Genomic DNA, 17,661 nt, shown 5'->3' with positions numbered 1-17,661 from the left:
GATACACTTGCAATATAAGAAGATTTGTTTTTTTTATTATTTTTCGTGGAAAAATTTTTTGTGACACTTGGCCTGGGTTCGACTTTGTGTTAGATCACATTCACTAAAATATTTTTTGGTTGCAAGTTATACATTCGTACGCTAGTTTTCTACTCTCTTTTCGTACTTTGACGCGATTCATACAAGTACTTTTCATGTACCGGTTTATGATTTCAAGGAAGTTTTTTTTATGTGTTCGCGCGATGGTCGCGGAGAGGTGCGTTGCATGTCTCGAGCGAACAGCTGAACAGGCCTCCTGATGTTTCTGCAGGCTTGCAAATCTCTCACCATGCGCGCGGGTTCAAAGTATTTCTGTCCGCAGCGGCAGACGAGTCTCGTTCGTGAGCCTCGTAGATATTTTAAAAACTTTGTGGCTAATGTGCTTGAATTGAGGCATTTGGTTGGCTGGGGAAGAAGAAAGGAAGGCTCTGATTGGCTCACAGTTGCAGCCAATCAAGAAGCACCTTCCCCTCAGGCGAGAGTATATAAAGGCAGGAAAACTTGTAATAGCCTCAGTAGGTAACTGCTTCCTGATGATGGCGACTGCGATGTCGACCGAAACGTCGGTGAATTATTCGCCAAGGACGCGGCTACAACCCAGAAGCCAAGCTACTTCAGAAAATGGCCGTGAAAGCCTGCGAACACCATGTATATACTGTTTGAATAGCTCTAAGATAAAAGTTATATGTAGGTGATCACGTGAATGATTAATATAAGAATGACAATGACAATAACTGTAGGACTGTAGGATAAATAAATATTAAGAAATAAAATGCCATAGTTTTTGTTAATAAAAACAGTTTTAAATAATACATAGGCCTACGGAAAGCAATTATTTTTGAAGCTAGTGAACATATGATTAAGACCCATTTCAATCATAGGGTTTGAAAGTATTAAGAAAATTTAAACATTCAGGGCGATTATAGGGCAGTAACATATTTTGTGAATGTACAATAACAAGGAAATAATGTAGTTTACGAGACTGAGAGAACGGTAAATGAAATAAATGCCAGTTGTAACGAAAGCAGGAACAATGGCGGTAGAAATCGGATATTATTAATTGTGAGGCTATGCCTGAATTTTAATGAAGGTAACTTAATGAAGGGAGCATATTTCTTAATATTTTCATTAATTGCAGGGATACTGTTTTCCGGTATTGCTTAAGTTGGCAGTGTAAAATTTCAGCACTGTCGTTGTGAAAGAACGCCCACGAAGCCTATGTTGTGAGAGGCCAGATTTGCTAACAAGGTAACATCAGTTGAGTCAGCGGTGCGGTTTCAACTATTGCCGCCGTCAACTCAGCAACACAGAGGTTCCGATAAAACTTATATCAATGCACAGACATATCAATACATACAATACTGTTTACATACACTCCAGCACTCCAGAACACACAAAAATAAACAAATCTGTTCAAAAAACGGTTATTATAACTTATGAGCAAAAAAATATTTTGAATAAGTATTTTAACTAATGTCACATGTAATATATATCATTAAATTCATGCCAAAAAATTGTAGAATATCCTATATCTATATCATTAAATTCATGCCGAGCAATTTTCGAATATCTTATATATTATATATATAATATTAAATTCATGATGAGTAATTTTCGAACATCCCATACATATCATTAAATTCGTGCCAAGAAATTTCCGAAATATACATAGGTACATACATATATATGTGTAAAATGTTCGAAAATTGATCGGCATGAATGCCGGCAAAATTAATTTTTTTTAAAGAAATATATGTCCGAAATGCAAATCTTCAAGGTTACAGGCGAGAACAGAAGCATACAAGTTTGAATTTCGTGCACAACGAAGGGCCATTACAGTAGCTGAGAGGATGCGCAATCATATCATATTTCCAACAGCCGAAGACAAGATAAAAAGGGTTTGATATTCAACCCACATTCAAAACTGAGTACTGACTTGTAAATTAACTTCTAGGGCCTGCCTACTTGGGCACAGACGGTGTGCAGAGCTTTAGATAAAACCACGTGATTTGAAAACTGCTCATAATATCAAAGTAAAGCCTGTTTCCAAAAAAATATTTTTAAATATGCTGCGGGTTTTTCTAAACTTAATTTTTTTAATAGTGAAAATGGCTACAATGTGTGTTTTCATGTTACTTTTAGACATTAACACCCTGTACAAATACTCAGGGAATATGCTTTGCACCTTTTATACATTTATCCACCATATGTTATGGTTATTGCTCAAGTATAATAGACGAGAAGATTGGGTGTTAGTAGTATATAAATGGGTCCCCAGGTACTGGTTTCGGTGCGAGGAGTTGGAATCGGTATCCGCCATCTCTCATTGTAATGTTACGGCGGCCATCTTTGATGACCTTGAATTTGACATTGAAGAAAAAATTCTCCAACATTTGCCAAAAATTCGCCGAAATTAACCTCTTTAAGTGTTTGAGGAAAAAATCCACCAAAAAATAAAAAATAATAATAAACGTGAAAATTCAAAAATTACGTTTTCAAGGGAAACAACACGTATGAAAATTAAAAGTTCGGAACTCGAAAAACCTCAAATTATTTTTGCAAAAAAAATTTCCATAGCGGCTTAAATTCCCCACTGAATAGCTTCCCTAAGCCACTGAGGTCATGCCCGCAGTCTTCCCTTCTGCTGGTGATCACCATTTTTAATTGTGACGTCATCGTGGCAATTATTGTTACGGCCGCCAACTTGAATATCCATAATTATTATTAGAAAAAAATTGGGAAAATGTCTAAATTTATGAAAAATTATATAGGTAATAAAAATTTGAATAAAGAACATTAAATCGTAGACTTCATGGTGTATTTGCATGTTTAAAATAATATTTTATTAAATTTTGTAAAGTTAAATTTTTTTATAAATTTTAATTTTTTCCCATTAACATCTGATATTTATTACGGATTTTCAAGATGGCGACCATAGAAAAAATTGCAACGGTGGCATCATAATCCCTGATGGTGGTGTGTTTTTATTTTAAAATTATAAATTTTTTATAAATTTTAAATTTTTTCTTTTTTCTAGCATAAAAAATACTAAAATTAAAGATGGCAGGGCTTAACGAAAAATTGCAACAGTTACATTACACTCATAGACATCATCAGAGGCTTATCGGAGGCTTGTCGATATGGAATCTAAGCCTCGATATAGACATTTCAACCGTTGGCATTTTTAAGGACCGAAATGGGTAATTTTCCTTCAAAACGGGAATTTTTCCCTTGAAGTAGAGATATTTGTTATTTTTAGAAATGTTTGCAATATTTCGACGGAATTTTTTCCCCCAAAAAACTAGAAATTTGACGGATTTTGGCAAATTTTGTGGTCAAGGTTATAGTCAAGATGACCGCCGTTACATCTAAATCCAAGACTGGTGGACTGGCACTCGGCACCTCACCCAGAAACCAGTGCCCGGACATAAATTTTTACACTACTCATGTACAATAACTAAATATGCCAGTAAATATCACTTTTAAAAACACACCTGTGTTATAATTTTTAAAAACCATGTTATTGCCTCATTCTTTTTATGCTTTAAAAAAAGTGTGCTAGGTTGCACAGAGCTCCTATTCAGAGAGAGAGAGAGAGAGAGAGAGAGAGATAGACCACGTCTCCCGAGAGATATCTAATGTCAGGAGGGTAGGAGCGAACCTTCGCTCCCAGAGGCGGACCATGATGTCAAAGCGGAACCATGCTAACAAGTGGTGCACCAGAACAGAGTTTCATAGCACCTAACGCCACATCTTTCGGCTAACATTTTTGTTTCAACAATCATCAACATTATTTACAACAATCATACTGCACCAGATATTTTTTTTTTCTCGTTACGTATGAGAGATCGCTTGTACAACGCCACGAATTCTCGTTATGCAGGAGTCACTTATACGCGCTGCAGATATTCGTTACACTAACAGATGACCATCAAGCTCAGTTGCGGCGAGAAGCGGGAACCAGAGGAGTGCGAGTCGGTCGAGGGCGCGAAACAACACCACATCCCTAACGTTTCGACATACATTATTGGAACCATCTTCTATTAATTTTATAGAAAAAAAACCATTCGTTGTCAACAATCTTGACAGACATCTTGACGTATGTCTTGGAGGAAACTGAAATGTTAAAATCAGTATTGCTTCTCGAAACTAGTGTAGTAGGAGAGGGGGGATGAAATGAATTAGCGGCTATCTTCCCAGTGGTGGTGAACGTCATGACAAACATCTCTCTCTCTCTCTCTGTTGAAGTCACAAATGCCTCCCAAGACATACAAGAGTAGTGAATGGGACAATCGTCTTGTTGTGGCAAACGTTTCTATCGAATACAGTGTATATTAAAAGTTACAAACAAGAACAGTAAAGGAGGAGGCCATATTATGATGGCCCTCTGTGCAGATCTTATTATTCTTCTAACGCAGTGTCAAACTAAAGAGTATGTTTTCTTAAAAAAAAAAAAATACACAGTGTTAATTCAAACACTATTTTATATATTTTTATAACCTGAAAACTAAGGCTTGTTGTGAGATAAAAACACATAGTCCAAGCCGTGAGTGTAAATATTACGTTAGAACCAAATATTATTAGCCATATTAGTCGAGTATTGGATGTCACCCTCTTATGAGAGGTCAAATCCATCAAGTAAATAATATGAAATTATAAAAAAACTTAACAAATAGATGGATGAAAATTCTGATATTAGAACATCAAAGTGCGGAGCGACCACCTGTCTTGAGTAACTCGAAAATTTAAAATCTGTTTATATTTCCTCAAAGTATGTATGTTTCCCAGAGGGTATTACATATTGAATAGAGAAAAGACGTAAAATGCTACCATTTATGATGTGGGAAAAGGGTTTTTAGTGCAAAATTATGCCAGCTCGATATTCAAAACGAATCAGGGAAGATGAACACCAACTTTATTTACAAATGTATTGTTGAAAGTATTTTCTAGAGAGCGCTACTTACTTAACCTCACAACATTACTTCCATCAATCATCGATAGCATACATAACATTTAACGTGAAAATTCACTTACACGAGTAGAAGCACCACGCATATAAATGACACAAATTCTGGTAGGCTACACTGCATCCTCAACTTCTCGCGCGAACCCAAGCGTTTGTGAAACAAAGATCCAGTGATGCATTTCCTCGTTACGATGGAAACGACTAATATTATTTTTAAAAGAGCTACCAGGAAACAGGTGTTTTTTTTTTTTCCAAACTTTGTTTCCTTCAGCTGACATACGTAAAGTTCACATGATTCTACTCAAACTGCAGCAAGAAATAACCACGAGCAAACGGAGAAAAACCACGAGTAAACGGAGAAAATCCACAAAAGATTCACAGAAATAACCCGGGACACCTTAAGAAAATCTCTTACAACATGTTTATGCAAATAAAAAGTCGAAGCACTCTAAGATACCAATCACCAAAAAACCCAAAATAAAAAAAAAATTCTCTCTCTCTCTCTCTCTCTCTCTCTCTCTCTCTCTCTCTCTCTTAATAGGAGTGGTGTGCAACCTAACACACTTTTTTAAAAAATTATAATACAGGTGTGTTTTTAAAAGTAGTATTTACTGGATATTATGTGTGGCATATTTAGTTATTGTACGCGTGATCGCTCTATGGTTTTGATTTTCCTATATAAAATTTAAAAAAAATTTTAATATTTTATTTTTAGAATGTAAATAAATCACACCATCTTACTTTATTACATTCAACGGATGCAAATGAATCAATTTACAAATATTACTGCGTTATGTTGATGAAAGAGAGAAAATAATAGTATTTTATTCACCGGAACTTCAACATTTTAAACTTAAAAATCAGTTTACATATGTGGAAAACATCGCTAAAGAGTGTGTAAAGTATAGGTTTTATAGTGGCAACTTTGCAGAAGCATAAAAGATTCAGTATTTTTTATATTTATTAATTACTATTAAATATTTTTTTCGTCTTCATGGTTTTATTGCTTCTTCCCCCCTTTTATCAAGGTCAGAAATAGTCTTACGTGTAGATGAGATTGGCACTGTTTTGAAAAATGGCAACTATAAGAGTGGGATTCGCTACGTTTTATTCTCCACGCCGTGCGAAGGTACAGGGTTGCTTGTAAACCCCCCCCCCCCCCCCTCCTTTTCCATTATGCCGAGATGCGGGCATGGCGCGCCCTGGCGTGAGAGGCGATCTCCCTTAGAACATAACCCGTGTTTGAACTCAGCGTGTCTGCGATGACTAATGGCTGTGCACTGGTCTTCGAGAAGTCTATATGCAAACTGTTTCAACATAAAACTTATTTTAAAAACTTTATTTTAAATGTTTTTAACGTACCTACAATAACCATATAAGTGATGGGAGACATGTCTCTTCAAGAATGTATCTGGTTTAGTGATGCGCGGGTGATAAGAGAGAAGCTAGCTGGTGCTTCTAACACGGTATCGCCTCTATGCGTAATGCTGAAATCGTGTGTGAGTGAGGTACGTTAATTCAGCGGGCAACCATATGATTATATAGTTGGGAAATAATAATTAAAAGGTATTGCAAGTTTTCCTGAGAGCTTACAAGAACCTTTAGAGGGATATTTTAATGGACGCAAAATTATTCTGTTTCTTAAAAAAATTTAGTTTAAAACAATTGTATAAATCTACTTATCTGTCTACAGCATATTCTTAAATGATGTTCGTAAACATGCACTAGTGTGAAAACGGTAGCTTTTTTTAACTCTTTTCTGAACCTTTGAACACTCAATGTCAGCTCAGGCATGTGTGTGGGTTTTAATTTTGTGTTTTTCGACTCTGAAATCTGTGCTGAAGTTTTGTTGTGAAACAACAAGTAATTACTACAGCAGTAAGATGGTTAAAACCAAAGACGGTCGGGCCCAATCACCTAAGGGTGATCAGGGTGGTTCCGGCCAGTACTCACCCGGTGTAAGAGCTGTTGTCCTGGGCGGAGACCGCCGCCAGCAGAGCCACGAGCACATTTAAAGCATAATTTTTTTAATGCGTTTATGTCTTTTGCAGTTTTTATTTTTATAAAACAATTTTAAATCCACCAACAAGTCGGCGTTATGTGCATTTCGTATCGTGGAAATGTGGTTTTTGTATATTCGGGATTTTTTGAGGACTTTTGATGAATTTGCTAACAGCGCGTTTTTCATTCAGAGGTGGCGAGCAATATTTGATTTACTGTGTGCATGTGTATTGAGATCTTTTTAATGCTGTGGGAAACGTTATGGGCATTTTCTGCTTCTACATCGTGGTAATAAAGTTTCCTTGAAGTGATATTTTGCAGTAGCTATGAGGGTTGATGAGCAACGTAAGTGATGAGATATATTATTTTCTGCATACAGTAGCCGAAGTGTTAATATACAAATTTTTATTTCTTGGATATTTCGTCAGCAATATAAACTTTATTTAGCTTGCAGTTATCGGTTTAAATTCATGTATGTGACTTAACGCCGCAAGTTCATCGTAAAAGTAATGCTTTTTTAAATTGTTTATGTATTACATACTCAAAGCTTTATGAAACTATTGCTGCAAAAGTGACATATATATATATATATATATATATATATATATATATATATATATATATATATATAGGCCTATTTTTACTATGAAGATATATATATAAATTCAACGTGAATTCTTAAAAAATAAAGGGCTTCTTAGGAACAACAAACGTAAATGTAAAAAAAAATTATGGTAATCATTAGTAAAGCTTTATATATATATATATATATATATATATAAAAAATGTTTTCAGGCTTTTATGACCATTGACTGAAGTAGCTTGGTTTTTGGGTTTTAGCCGTGTCCTTGGCAAATAATTCACCGACGTTTCGGTCGACATTTCAGTCGCCATCATCAGGGAGCAGTTACTTACTGAGATCTACATTAGGTAACTGCTCCCTGATGATGGCGACTGCAATGTCGACCGAAACGTCGGTGAATTATTTGCCAAGGACACGGCTACAACCCAGAAGCCAAGCTACTTCATATATATATATATATATATATATATATATATATATACACACACAGATATATAAAATTTATTGACAGTGTTTTTAATATGTTAGTTTATAAACATGTAGTAAATAAAACACATCGAATAAAATAATACGTGCTGTGAGGGTTAAATTTTATGAATAAATTCAGAAATGGCTATGAGTGTACAGCACTATGTGACGGGTATTTAGTGAAGGTTCATGATTTTTTAGGTTCGTTGTGATAGGCTGTTTTCATCATTATAGATGTTTGTTTTGTCTGACTTGTTAAGGAGTTTGAACCCTGTTTCTATCGATGGCCAAATTATGGGATTTGCGTGTTTCGGTTGTGAAACTGCGTAGTTCGTTTATGTTATCGTGTTTAGCAATCTAATTCAGAGTTTACGCGGTGAATGTTTTTTTTTTTTAACCGTGATGTGTATTTTTTAAATGCTTTTATTTACTATCATTAATGATATGTGTTTGTATAATGTATGCCTATTTTTTACACGAGATGCTAACATTTATTTAGTTAGTTGTAAATGTTAACTGCGAGATCAGTTTCTGGCTGTCTAACCTAGGGCAGAGAGAGAGAGGGGTTTGCTGTGATACAATGACAGACCACACGCATAGGGAATGGATCTATATCGTTTAGTGATGACATTGAGGAGGGCGAACTGGTTCGCGTATGCTTGGCGATTAACCCTTGCGGGGTCTGTCGGTTAAAGGAGCCTTGCGAGTCGCTAAAATGTTTGCTAAAGATTTATCTTTTCATTCAGAATATTGGAGGTTCTTGGTTAGTTTCTGGTTTACTTTGATATTTGAAGAGCTAATGCCTAATCGTGTTTATTTTAGAGACTACAAATAATATGTTACTTAATGCATACGTTTTCTTGCGGGGTTGGCTGTGTTTTGGTATGTGTTAAATAAATTGTTTTTTTTTTTCCTGGGGTTATTTTCTCTCTTATTTGCTTTATTGGTGATCATTATACATTTGTTTCGGTATTGGCCATCATAAATTTTTATGAATACAGTTTTATAGTCTAATCTTACAAGTTTTCACTCAAAGTATGCTTAACTCTGGTTAGTTGTACATGTTTGTCTAACTCCACTCTTAGGTTGGGGTCAATTATTTTATACAGATAACAATATGTACATTTTTATTGAATGTAATATTTGTTTATTATTTCGGTTTGCAGGGAGTGGGCCTAGTTCTTCTCGCCAGTCTGATTACAGCGAAGACCTATTTTTTGCCTGCTCCGGTTGATTAGTTTATTCTAAATGTACGTTTTCCGTTTTGATTGGTATTTTTTGAAACTGCTGTGTGTTTATGCCACGTAGTGACGAGTTGGTATGTGTGATTTTCTGTGGAGGTCGGGGAGCTATGTAAGGCATGCATTTTAAGGAAAGGAAACACTTTTTTTTATTTATGTCTGCAGCTGCTACGCATTGTAGCATGTGAACCCATAACACATGCGATTTGGATTCCAAACCGCTTGGCTAGTAGCGAGAGTATTTTTTTTCTTATCAAGATAGACCGCCTTTTGGCATTGGTGCTTGTCAAGGTTTTTGTTGTGTTTGTATCGGTTTTTTAGACGTGCGCTTCGTTCTTCGTGTTATATTTTATTAAAAAAAAAAGAAAAATAGTGTGTTACATGCTGTGTAGGTATGTGGTTATTATTTTATTTAAATAAAAATTATTTGTTTTTCGGTGTATCAATAAATAGGTTTTCCGAAGGGAATTGGTAGAGGGGTGGCGTGCGGAGCTCGATTGGATGACCTGTGTTTCTCTACACTTGAGCCTGAGGCAGGAGAAGGAATATATGGAATTATATTTTAACCATGGTATCTGACAGAGCGTTACTGCCCCACACAATGGAGGCATAACATCACATGCGTGATGCTTGTGGGAGGGGGGCGGAGAAGGGGTGTTTAGATTATGAGAACCGACCCGTCGTCTGCAGGAAAGGTTTGTGAGAAATGATGGTGGCAATGATGGAGATGGTGGTTTTTTATCGATTGGAGTGTTTTTTTCATTCATAAGTGCATTCATAGTGTCTATGAGTCTAACATGCGATCTGGGGATGCTGTGTGTTGCGGAGCGCTACTTTCCTGTGGTTATGTAAGCATGCTTCGCTGGAATTATGAATGAATGTGTGTTTGACCTCCGGGAATCTTATAGATAATGTAATACGTGAAGGTTGTAAGTGTAAGTAGTCGATAAAAGAAGATACTCAATAGTGGCGGAGTTGAAAATGATTCCAGTGATGGTTACAGTAAAAGAATATCTGCGCACGCGAATCTTGGTAATGCCCTAGCATGTGATCGATACTTTGTAGAGTGTGGCTGAGTGGGCGATAGAACTGGCATTCGTTAATACTATTTGACTGTACTTGTGTTATCAATGAGTGCAGATTGTGCATAATTAAGTTTTAATGTGCCGTGCTTTTAAAATTAAATATTTTATTTACTTCGTTACGTTTTTTTAAATCAAACCGCTTTCAATTTATTTTTCAAGTGTGTCACTGCAATGGACGATGTGCGTTTTTCCTTCTAAAATTGTGGTGCGTACGCAATTGCTCTCTCTTTAACGTAAATAATGTATATGGTCTCTCGTGAACATGTTGTAAATCCAATGCTAAACTTATTTTTAACATGCATGATTAACATTATATGTTTTCATAAACACACTGCATTAAACAAAACACACACCTTTTTTTGTTGGCTAGGGGGTATACAGGAGTCGGAACTGTTATCGGACATTCTAGATAATTAAGTGGAATCGGGCGAATGCTTCTGTAGTGTGTAACACGGAATTAAATGTAACAATGCTTAGGTAATGAGATAATGGTGTAAATGTTTTTTTTAAAAATTAAATTTGATAAACGTACTGATATTAAATTAGCAATAATGAAGTGCGTGCAGTGTGGAAAGGAGACAGAAGGCAGAGCTACTGTTAGATTGTGGCACATACACAATAACTTTTTTGAAATTTATTTTGTGTTGAATTTGGTCTGTTTTGGAGAGGGTACATTAAATACTCGGCAAATATGATTAGTCATATTCTCACTATGAACTTATGCACGATTTACACTGTTTTTTTCCATATGGAATACTATAGTGAAGATTTTCCTTTAGTGTTTACATTAACGGTTTTTTTATTTCAAAAAAATTATACAAACCTCCAGGTTACTTAAGAGAGAGATTTTCACTCATAACATTTTAACCACAGTCATTCTATGTGAAGTGAGGGTGAACACTACCTCCTTAATCACTGTCCTTGTGTATTTTACTGACAAAACATCTGCCAATTAATTTACCAGCCAAAATTGTTACCATGTAGATGACTGGTCAAAACTTTAATCTCCGTTTCATTCCAATACTGTCTACAATGAATGAAAATATGTTTCCCTACCTGTACACAAGAGGGGAACATTTGTTTTTACAGCCTTCAACTCATCTCATCTCTACTCACAGTCACAGTTGAGTATGAGTGTGAAATATATGTGAGCTAAGATAGTCGACAGCGCATTACGTTAGTCATTGAGCGCAGTCTTTCACTACGGCTGCTTCGGAGATGTTTTGTGTTTTTTTTCTTCCTGAATGAAGCTGGCTGATAGCACTTGCATTCTTTCGGTCAAGATGACTGTCCACACAATCCTTGCATTTAATTTGCACCTTCACACACATTACTCTCTTCTGTCGATCAAGATTAATTTTCATGAGAAAATTGCTTAGTTTTTTTATTTGAATGGAAATATTCTCTTTGCTCGTGACGAGCAAGAACACATTTAATACTCGGGTATTCATATTTGATTTATTCACACATAAATACGTAATATTTTGAATATGTGTTAAGAATAAACATAACGCAGTTTTGAGTTTAGTTTTACAAACGCCGGAACTCGAGATGGTAGCCAAGATGGTTGTCAAAACATTTTGTCTTGTCTTCCACGAATTATTATTTTTTCCAGCTTAGTGCAAGATGTCGTACCACACTATTCATAAAAAAACATTTTCGATGTTGGCCAAGACATTGGTCTTCATTAAATCTTATGTGACATTGTGCAACACTTTGGTCTAGACACCGACCAAGATGGCCACCAGCATCCCTCCTCAATGCTTAATGTATGTCTTCGACAATGGCCCAAGTAGGCCTTTAAGGATGCTAACGTCTTTGTCATCAGTTAATACGGCCGCCAGTATCACTCAAATACTTGAACTTACTTCAAGACGATTCAAGGTGATCTCCAAAGACACTAACATATTTTACATCGGCCAAAATTGTCTCCAGCATCCTTCCCTACTACTTTAAACGTCTTCGATGCTGTTCGGGCGCTTCCACGCATCATATATAGCTTATTTACACTTCACATCCTTAACTTTTCTTATGGTCATGTGGTCAGTGTCTCTGCCTTCTGATCAAAAAATCATTCCTGCTCTCGTTCAAATCCCACAAACCGTAGACGCTTTAGTGATAAAATAGGTATAAAATCAATATAGCACCGCTCTCAACAGCATATAATGGAAATACCTGTGACATCATCAAAGATGCCACCGCCAGCACCGCCCAGCAGCAAGCTCCAGAAAAAACATGGACGCCCTCCAATCAATAATAAAAACTAAAAAAATCAGTACTTGCCCCGAGATAGGGGTGGTACAATTTGGGGAGGGGGAGAGTTTGGATGTCTTTCAGCGATAGAGAGTGTTGCGAGAGGGTGTGGCAAGAGATGTCACGATGAGTCATCGGGGTGAATCACTGGCAATTAAAATTAATTAATTAATTAATTGGAGTGGACACACTTGGTAAGTGATACTGGTGAGGGTGTGGGGTGGGTGACATACTCAAGGGGACACGCGACCGACTAGCATGTGCCAATGTAATGGCCTGCAGCACGTGGCCCTTTAATGGGTTTTTAATTAATAAGTGTCAGGTGAGGCCATTAATTATGATTAATGAGTTAACATTGCTCGTAGTAGAACTGCCACACCCTCCGTACTCATATTATAGCTGGGTTTCATGATAAAATGCAGTACAAGTGGTTATTTAAGTTTTTCGGGGGAAAAAAGAGTGTCGCTTAGACGTGAACATTAGACATATATGATTTTACAATGTTTAAAGGGAGACCCGAATTTATACATCCCTGAGTCTTTGAATTTACTTAATATTTGTCTGGCAGTAAATAAAGTTAAACAGTTAAAACTTCTTGAGAATTTTTGCGAGTTGTTGCATTGCGTCACGAGCAAGTGTTCAGGTTTGGCACTTGATATTCTGTTGTGCCGTTTACATGAAAGTATCACCTGGGATGTGGTAAAGGCGAGCTTTTGGAATAATATATGTCCTCGAAGTGTTAAGAAGGCTTTAGTTAAGAAACAAGTTCACCGTTTTTAAAAAAAAGATGAAAGTATGCTGGAATTTGTAATTTTTAGAAACCAAGTGTCTGATAGTAATTTTTTTATTGCTAATTGAGTACATAAATCCTCTAGTACGTAAGGAATACCCATATATATTGCTAGGCCTAACTGTGTGAGGTAAATAATGGGCAGTACAGGTTGATAATATTCCTTATGCCAGTAGTGATTAATTGGGGTATAAGATTATGGGTAATAGGAAAATAAAGATATAAAAGTTTAAAGGAAACTATGCCAGTAGTAAAAGTTTTAAGATATATGGGGAAGTATAGGATAAATATAAAAATGAGAAAAATGTATATGTGAGGCAAATTAAAGAAAGCGGTAAACAATTGTGTTTTATTTGTGGTCAAGAAAAGCATTTTGAAGGGAGTGGTCTCATCATAAATAAGGTGTATCACTGTAATAAGTACTGAAAGAGGCCATTTAGCAAAGTTTTATTTAAATTTTTTAGTTTAGGTTTAACATTCAAATATTAATATTTTAATTTAGTTGGTATGAAGTAGCAGCAAGTTTTTGGGCCTTTTAGTTGTCACTAGCCAAGTTAGGAAGGTTTTTATCAAACGTTTCTTCCTCTTTCTTATATTTGTTTCATGTTACTTATTCTTCGCTAAACCTTTTTCTACATCTTATTTTTGCGAGCTTTAAGCTGTGGCAATGACCCGCGAGTTAGGTTACGATGTCCTTTTGCCTTTATATATATTCTTGTATGAGATATATGTGTTTCCTGAATTGCTGAGCTGCAGACCAATTAGAGGCTTCTTTCTTTATAGTTGGCTGGTTAGTTTGGCCAATCAAAATTTGGCTTATGGAAACAATGCAACCAATCAGAACACACATAGACAACTGTTGCAGACAACAGTATTTACCACAGTTCTTCGATTCAGCCTACATTCCAACAACCACCACTCAAGCAAAGTGCTCCCAACAGCTAAAGTACAAGCCAACTTTTATCACAGTGATGATACTTATCCCACGTGCAAATACCCTGGAAACATGCGGTATTTCAGCACAGAGTTCAAGAAGCTGTTGCATGAACATTCACCATAGTGTCAAAACGCAGCCCCTACTCTAATACAAAAAGCTAGTCTTACTTCCTTCCATGGTTGGAATATCATTCACATGCGGGAGACATATCTGCCACAAATCTGTCAGCAGTCCATCCTGCTATTTGTTTGAACTTAATAAGCATGTGGCTCAAACATTTATACCATAAATATTGTATTTACAGTCTTTCCTCCTGCAAAAAGGTTAAGAGTATCTGCTACAATAAATTTCAGGAGTCCAGTCTTATAATCTGCCATTGGATTGTCAGTTCCTATCCCCTGCAGAGAGCTTATCTGCAGAAAATCTTTTTATAGTTCTGACTTACCTCCTTAAATTATGCTGACCATAGCAAACACCGGCAGATAGTATATTACCTATAATTCAAAACCGAAGTCTACGCTTAACGCCTTCTAATGATTTGACAGTACATAAAACCTGTAATGATTGTATCTCCTGCAAAATGTATAGCAATTCAGTATATTCCCCGTTTGTTTCTGACAGTTTTGAGCATTTGCATGTAGCATATTTGCCACCAGACCTGTCAGCAATTCAGTATTACCTCCTGCTAAGAGTTTTATATTATCTAAAACATACATGTAGTGTATCTGTTACAAGATTTGTCAGCTGTCTAGTTTTACTACCTAAAACGAAAATGGAAAACTTTTTATATTTGAAGTGAGTATAACTACAAACATATTTGTAAGTATTCTTGTCTTAAACCCTGCAAACAGTTTAGTATCTAGCACCAGTAGAGATTTTTCAGCAGTCCAGTATTACCTCTGCAATTAATATGTATACTCTAGGAAATGTAGGTTTCATATCTACCACAAGACCATCAGCTGTATTTCTTACCATCTACTACCTGGTACACAATCTTTGGCACCTGCAGGCCGCATGGACATTCAGCTTTCCAATCTTACCTCCTGCCATTAGATTGACAGTCTCTAGCACCTGCAGGGAGCATATCTACCGCATGAACATTCAGCAGTACAGTATTACCTCCTGCCATGAGAGTGACAGTATCTAGCACCTGCAGGGAGCATATCTACCGCATGAACATTCAGCAGTCCAGTCTTACCTCCTGCCATGAGATTGACAGTCTCTAGCACCTGCAGGGAGCATATCAGCCGCATGAACATTCAGCAGTCCAGTCTTACCTCATGCCATGAGATTGACAGTATCTAGCACCTGCAGGGAGCATATCTACCGCATGAACATTCAGCAGTCTAGTCTTACCTCCTGCCATGCGATTGACAGTATCTAGCACCTGCAAGGAGCATATCTACCGCATGAACATTCAGCAGTCCAGTCTTACCTCCTGCCATGAGATTGACAGTATCTAGCACCTGCAGGGAGCATATCTACCGCATGAACATTCAGCAGTTCAGTCTTACCTCCTGCCATGAGATTGACTGTATCTAGCACCTGCAGGGAGCATATCTGCCGTATGAACATTAAGCAGTCCAGTCTTACCTCCTGCCATGAGCATGACAGTCTTCAGCACCTGCAGGGAGCATATCAGCCGCATGGACATTCAGCAGTCCAGTCTTACCTCCTGCCATGAGATTGACAGTCTCTAGCACCTGCAGGGAGCATATCTACCGCATGAACATTCAGCAGTCCAGTCTTACCTCCTGCCATGAGATTGACAGTCTCTAGCACCTGCAGGGAGCATATCAGCGGCATGAACATTCAGCAGTCCAGTCTTACCTCATGCCATGAGATTGACAGTATCTAGCACCCGCAGGGAGCATATCTACTGCATGAACATTCAGCAGTCCAGTCTTACCTCCTGCCATGCGAATGACAGTCTCTAGCACCTGCAAGGAGCATATCTACCGCATGAACATTCAGCAGTCCAGTCTTACCTCCTGCCATTAGATTGACAGTATCTAGCACTTGCAGGGAGCATATCTACCGCATGAACATTCAGCAGTTCAGTCTTACCTCCTGCCATGAGATTGACTGTATCTAGCACCTGCAGGGAGCATATCTGCCATATGAACATTAAGCAATCCAGTCTTACCTCCTGCCATGAGATTGACAGTCTTCAGCACCTGCAGGGAGCATATCAGCCGCATGGACATTCAGCAGTTCAGTCTTACCTCCTGCCATGAGATTGACTGTATCTAGCACCTGCAGGGAGCATATCTGCCGTATGAACATTAAGCAGTCCAGTCTTACCTCCTTAATGCGATTGACAGTATCTAGCACCTGCAGGGAGCATATTTACCGCATGAACATTCAGCAGTTCAGTCTTACCTCCTGCCATGAGATTGACTGTATCTAGCACCTGCAGGGAGCATATCTGCCATATGAACATTAAGCAATCCAGTCTTACCTCCTGCCATGAGATTGACAGTCTTCAGCACCTGCAGGGAGCATATCAGCCGCATGGACATTCAGCAGTTCAGTCTTACCTCCTGCCATGAGATTGACTGTATCTAGCACCTGCAGGGAGCATATCTGCCGTATGAACATTAAGCAGTCCAGTCTTACCTCCTTAATGCGATTGACAGTATCTAGCACCTGCAGGGAGCATATTTACCGCATGAACATTCAGCAGTTCAGTCTTACCTCCTGCCATGAGATTGACTGTATCTAGCACCTGCAGGGAGCATATCTGCCGTATGAACATTAAGCAGTCCAGTCTTACCTCCTGCCATGAGATTGACAGTCTCTAACACCTGCAGGGAGCGTATCTGCCGCATGACCGTGCCACGGTCAAATCGACCAGGCATCTCGCACGAGTTGCTGCGCAGGCAGCGCACGAAGTGAGGCCGCGCATGAACTAGTGTCCTCAGCAGATTATCCAGACGCGTGTGAAAGTCTTGGGTAAGTGTCGACACTGGCTCGTCCCCATTCAACCTGTCACAGATAAACTCGCCTATAAATATATTACTTTAAAATAAATGTGATTAAGTTCTAAGGGGGTTTATCTGAAAATTTTTTTATAATTCTACGTCTTACACAATTACAAATGAAAATGAAGAATAATATATTTTTAGAATTGGTTTAAATATGCTAAAGAAATTTGTATTATTTTCAAAACTAATAATTTGTAAACATTTTAATCTTATTTAAGTTTATAATATGTTATTTATTAATATTATACATACATTTTTATAAAATATTGCATTATATTAGATATAATAATTTATATGAGTTGTCTGGCGCA

General features: G+C 37.3%; 1 protein-coding gene across 3 annotated transcripts in view; it reads right to left on the bottom strand.

Moving 5' to 3' along the window:
• Positions 1 to 17,661, bottom strand: part of LOC134527313 (unconventional myosin-IXAa) — a 651,966-nt gene that overhangs the window by 152,153 nt on the left and 482,152 nt on the right. For all 3 annotated transcript variants that reach the window (XM_063359870.1, XM_063359869.1, XM_063359871.1), the window contains exon 14: positions 17,140 to 17,351. In XM_063359870.1, coding sequence (XP_063215940.1) covers positions 17,140 to 17,351 — 212 coding nt within the window. The remainder of the gene's footprint in view (positions 1 to 17,139; positions 17,352 to 17,661) is intronic.

The sequence above is a fragment of the Bacillus rossius genome, chromosome 1, assembly GCF_032445375.1.
Source record: "Bacillus rossius redtenbacheri isolate Brsri chromosome 1, Brsri_v3, whole genome shotgun sequence".
Taxonomy (NCBI): Eukaryota; Metazoa; Arthropoda; class Insecta; order Phasmatodea; family Bacillidae; genus Bacillus; species Bacillus rossius.
The sequence above is the reverse complement of the archived record's forward strand: the minus strand, read 5'-3'. Positions and strand labels throughout refer to the sequence as shown.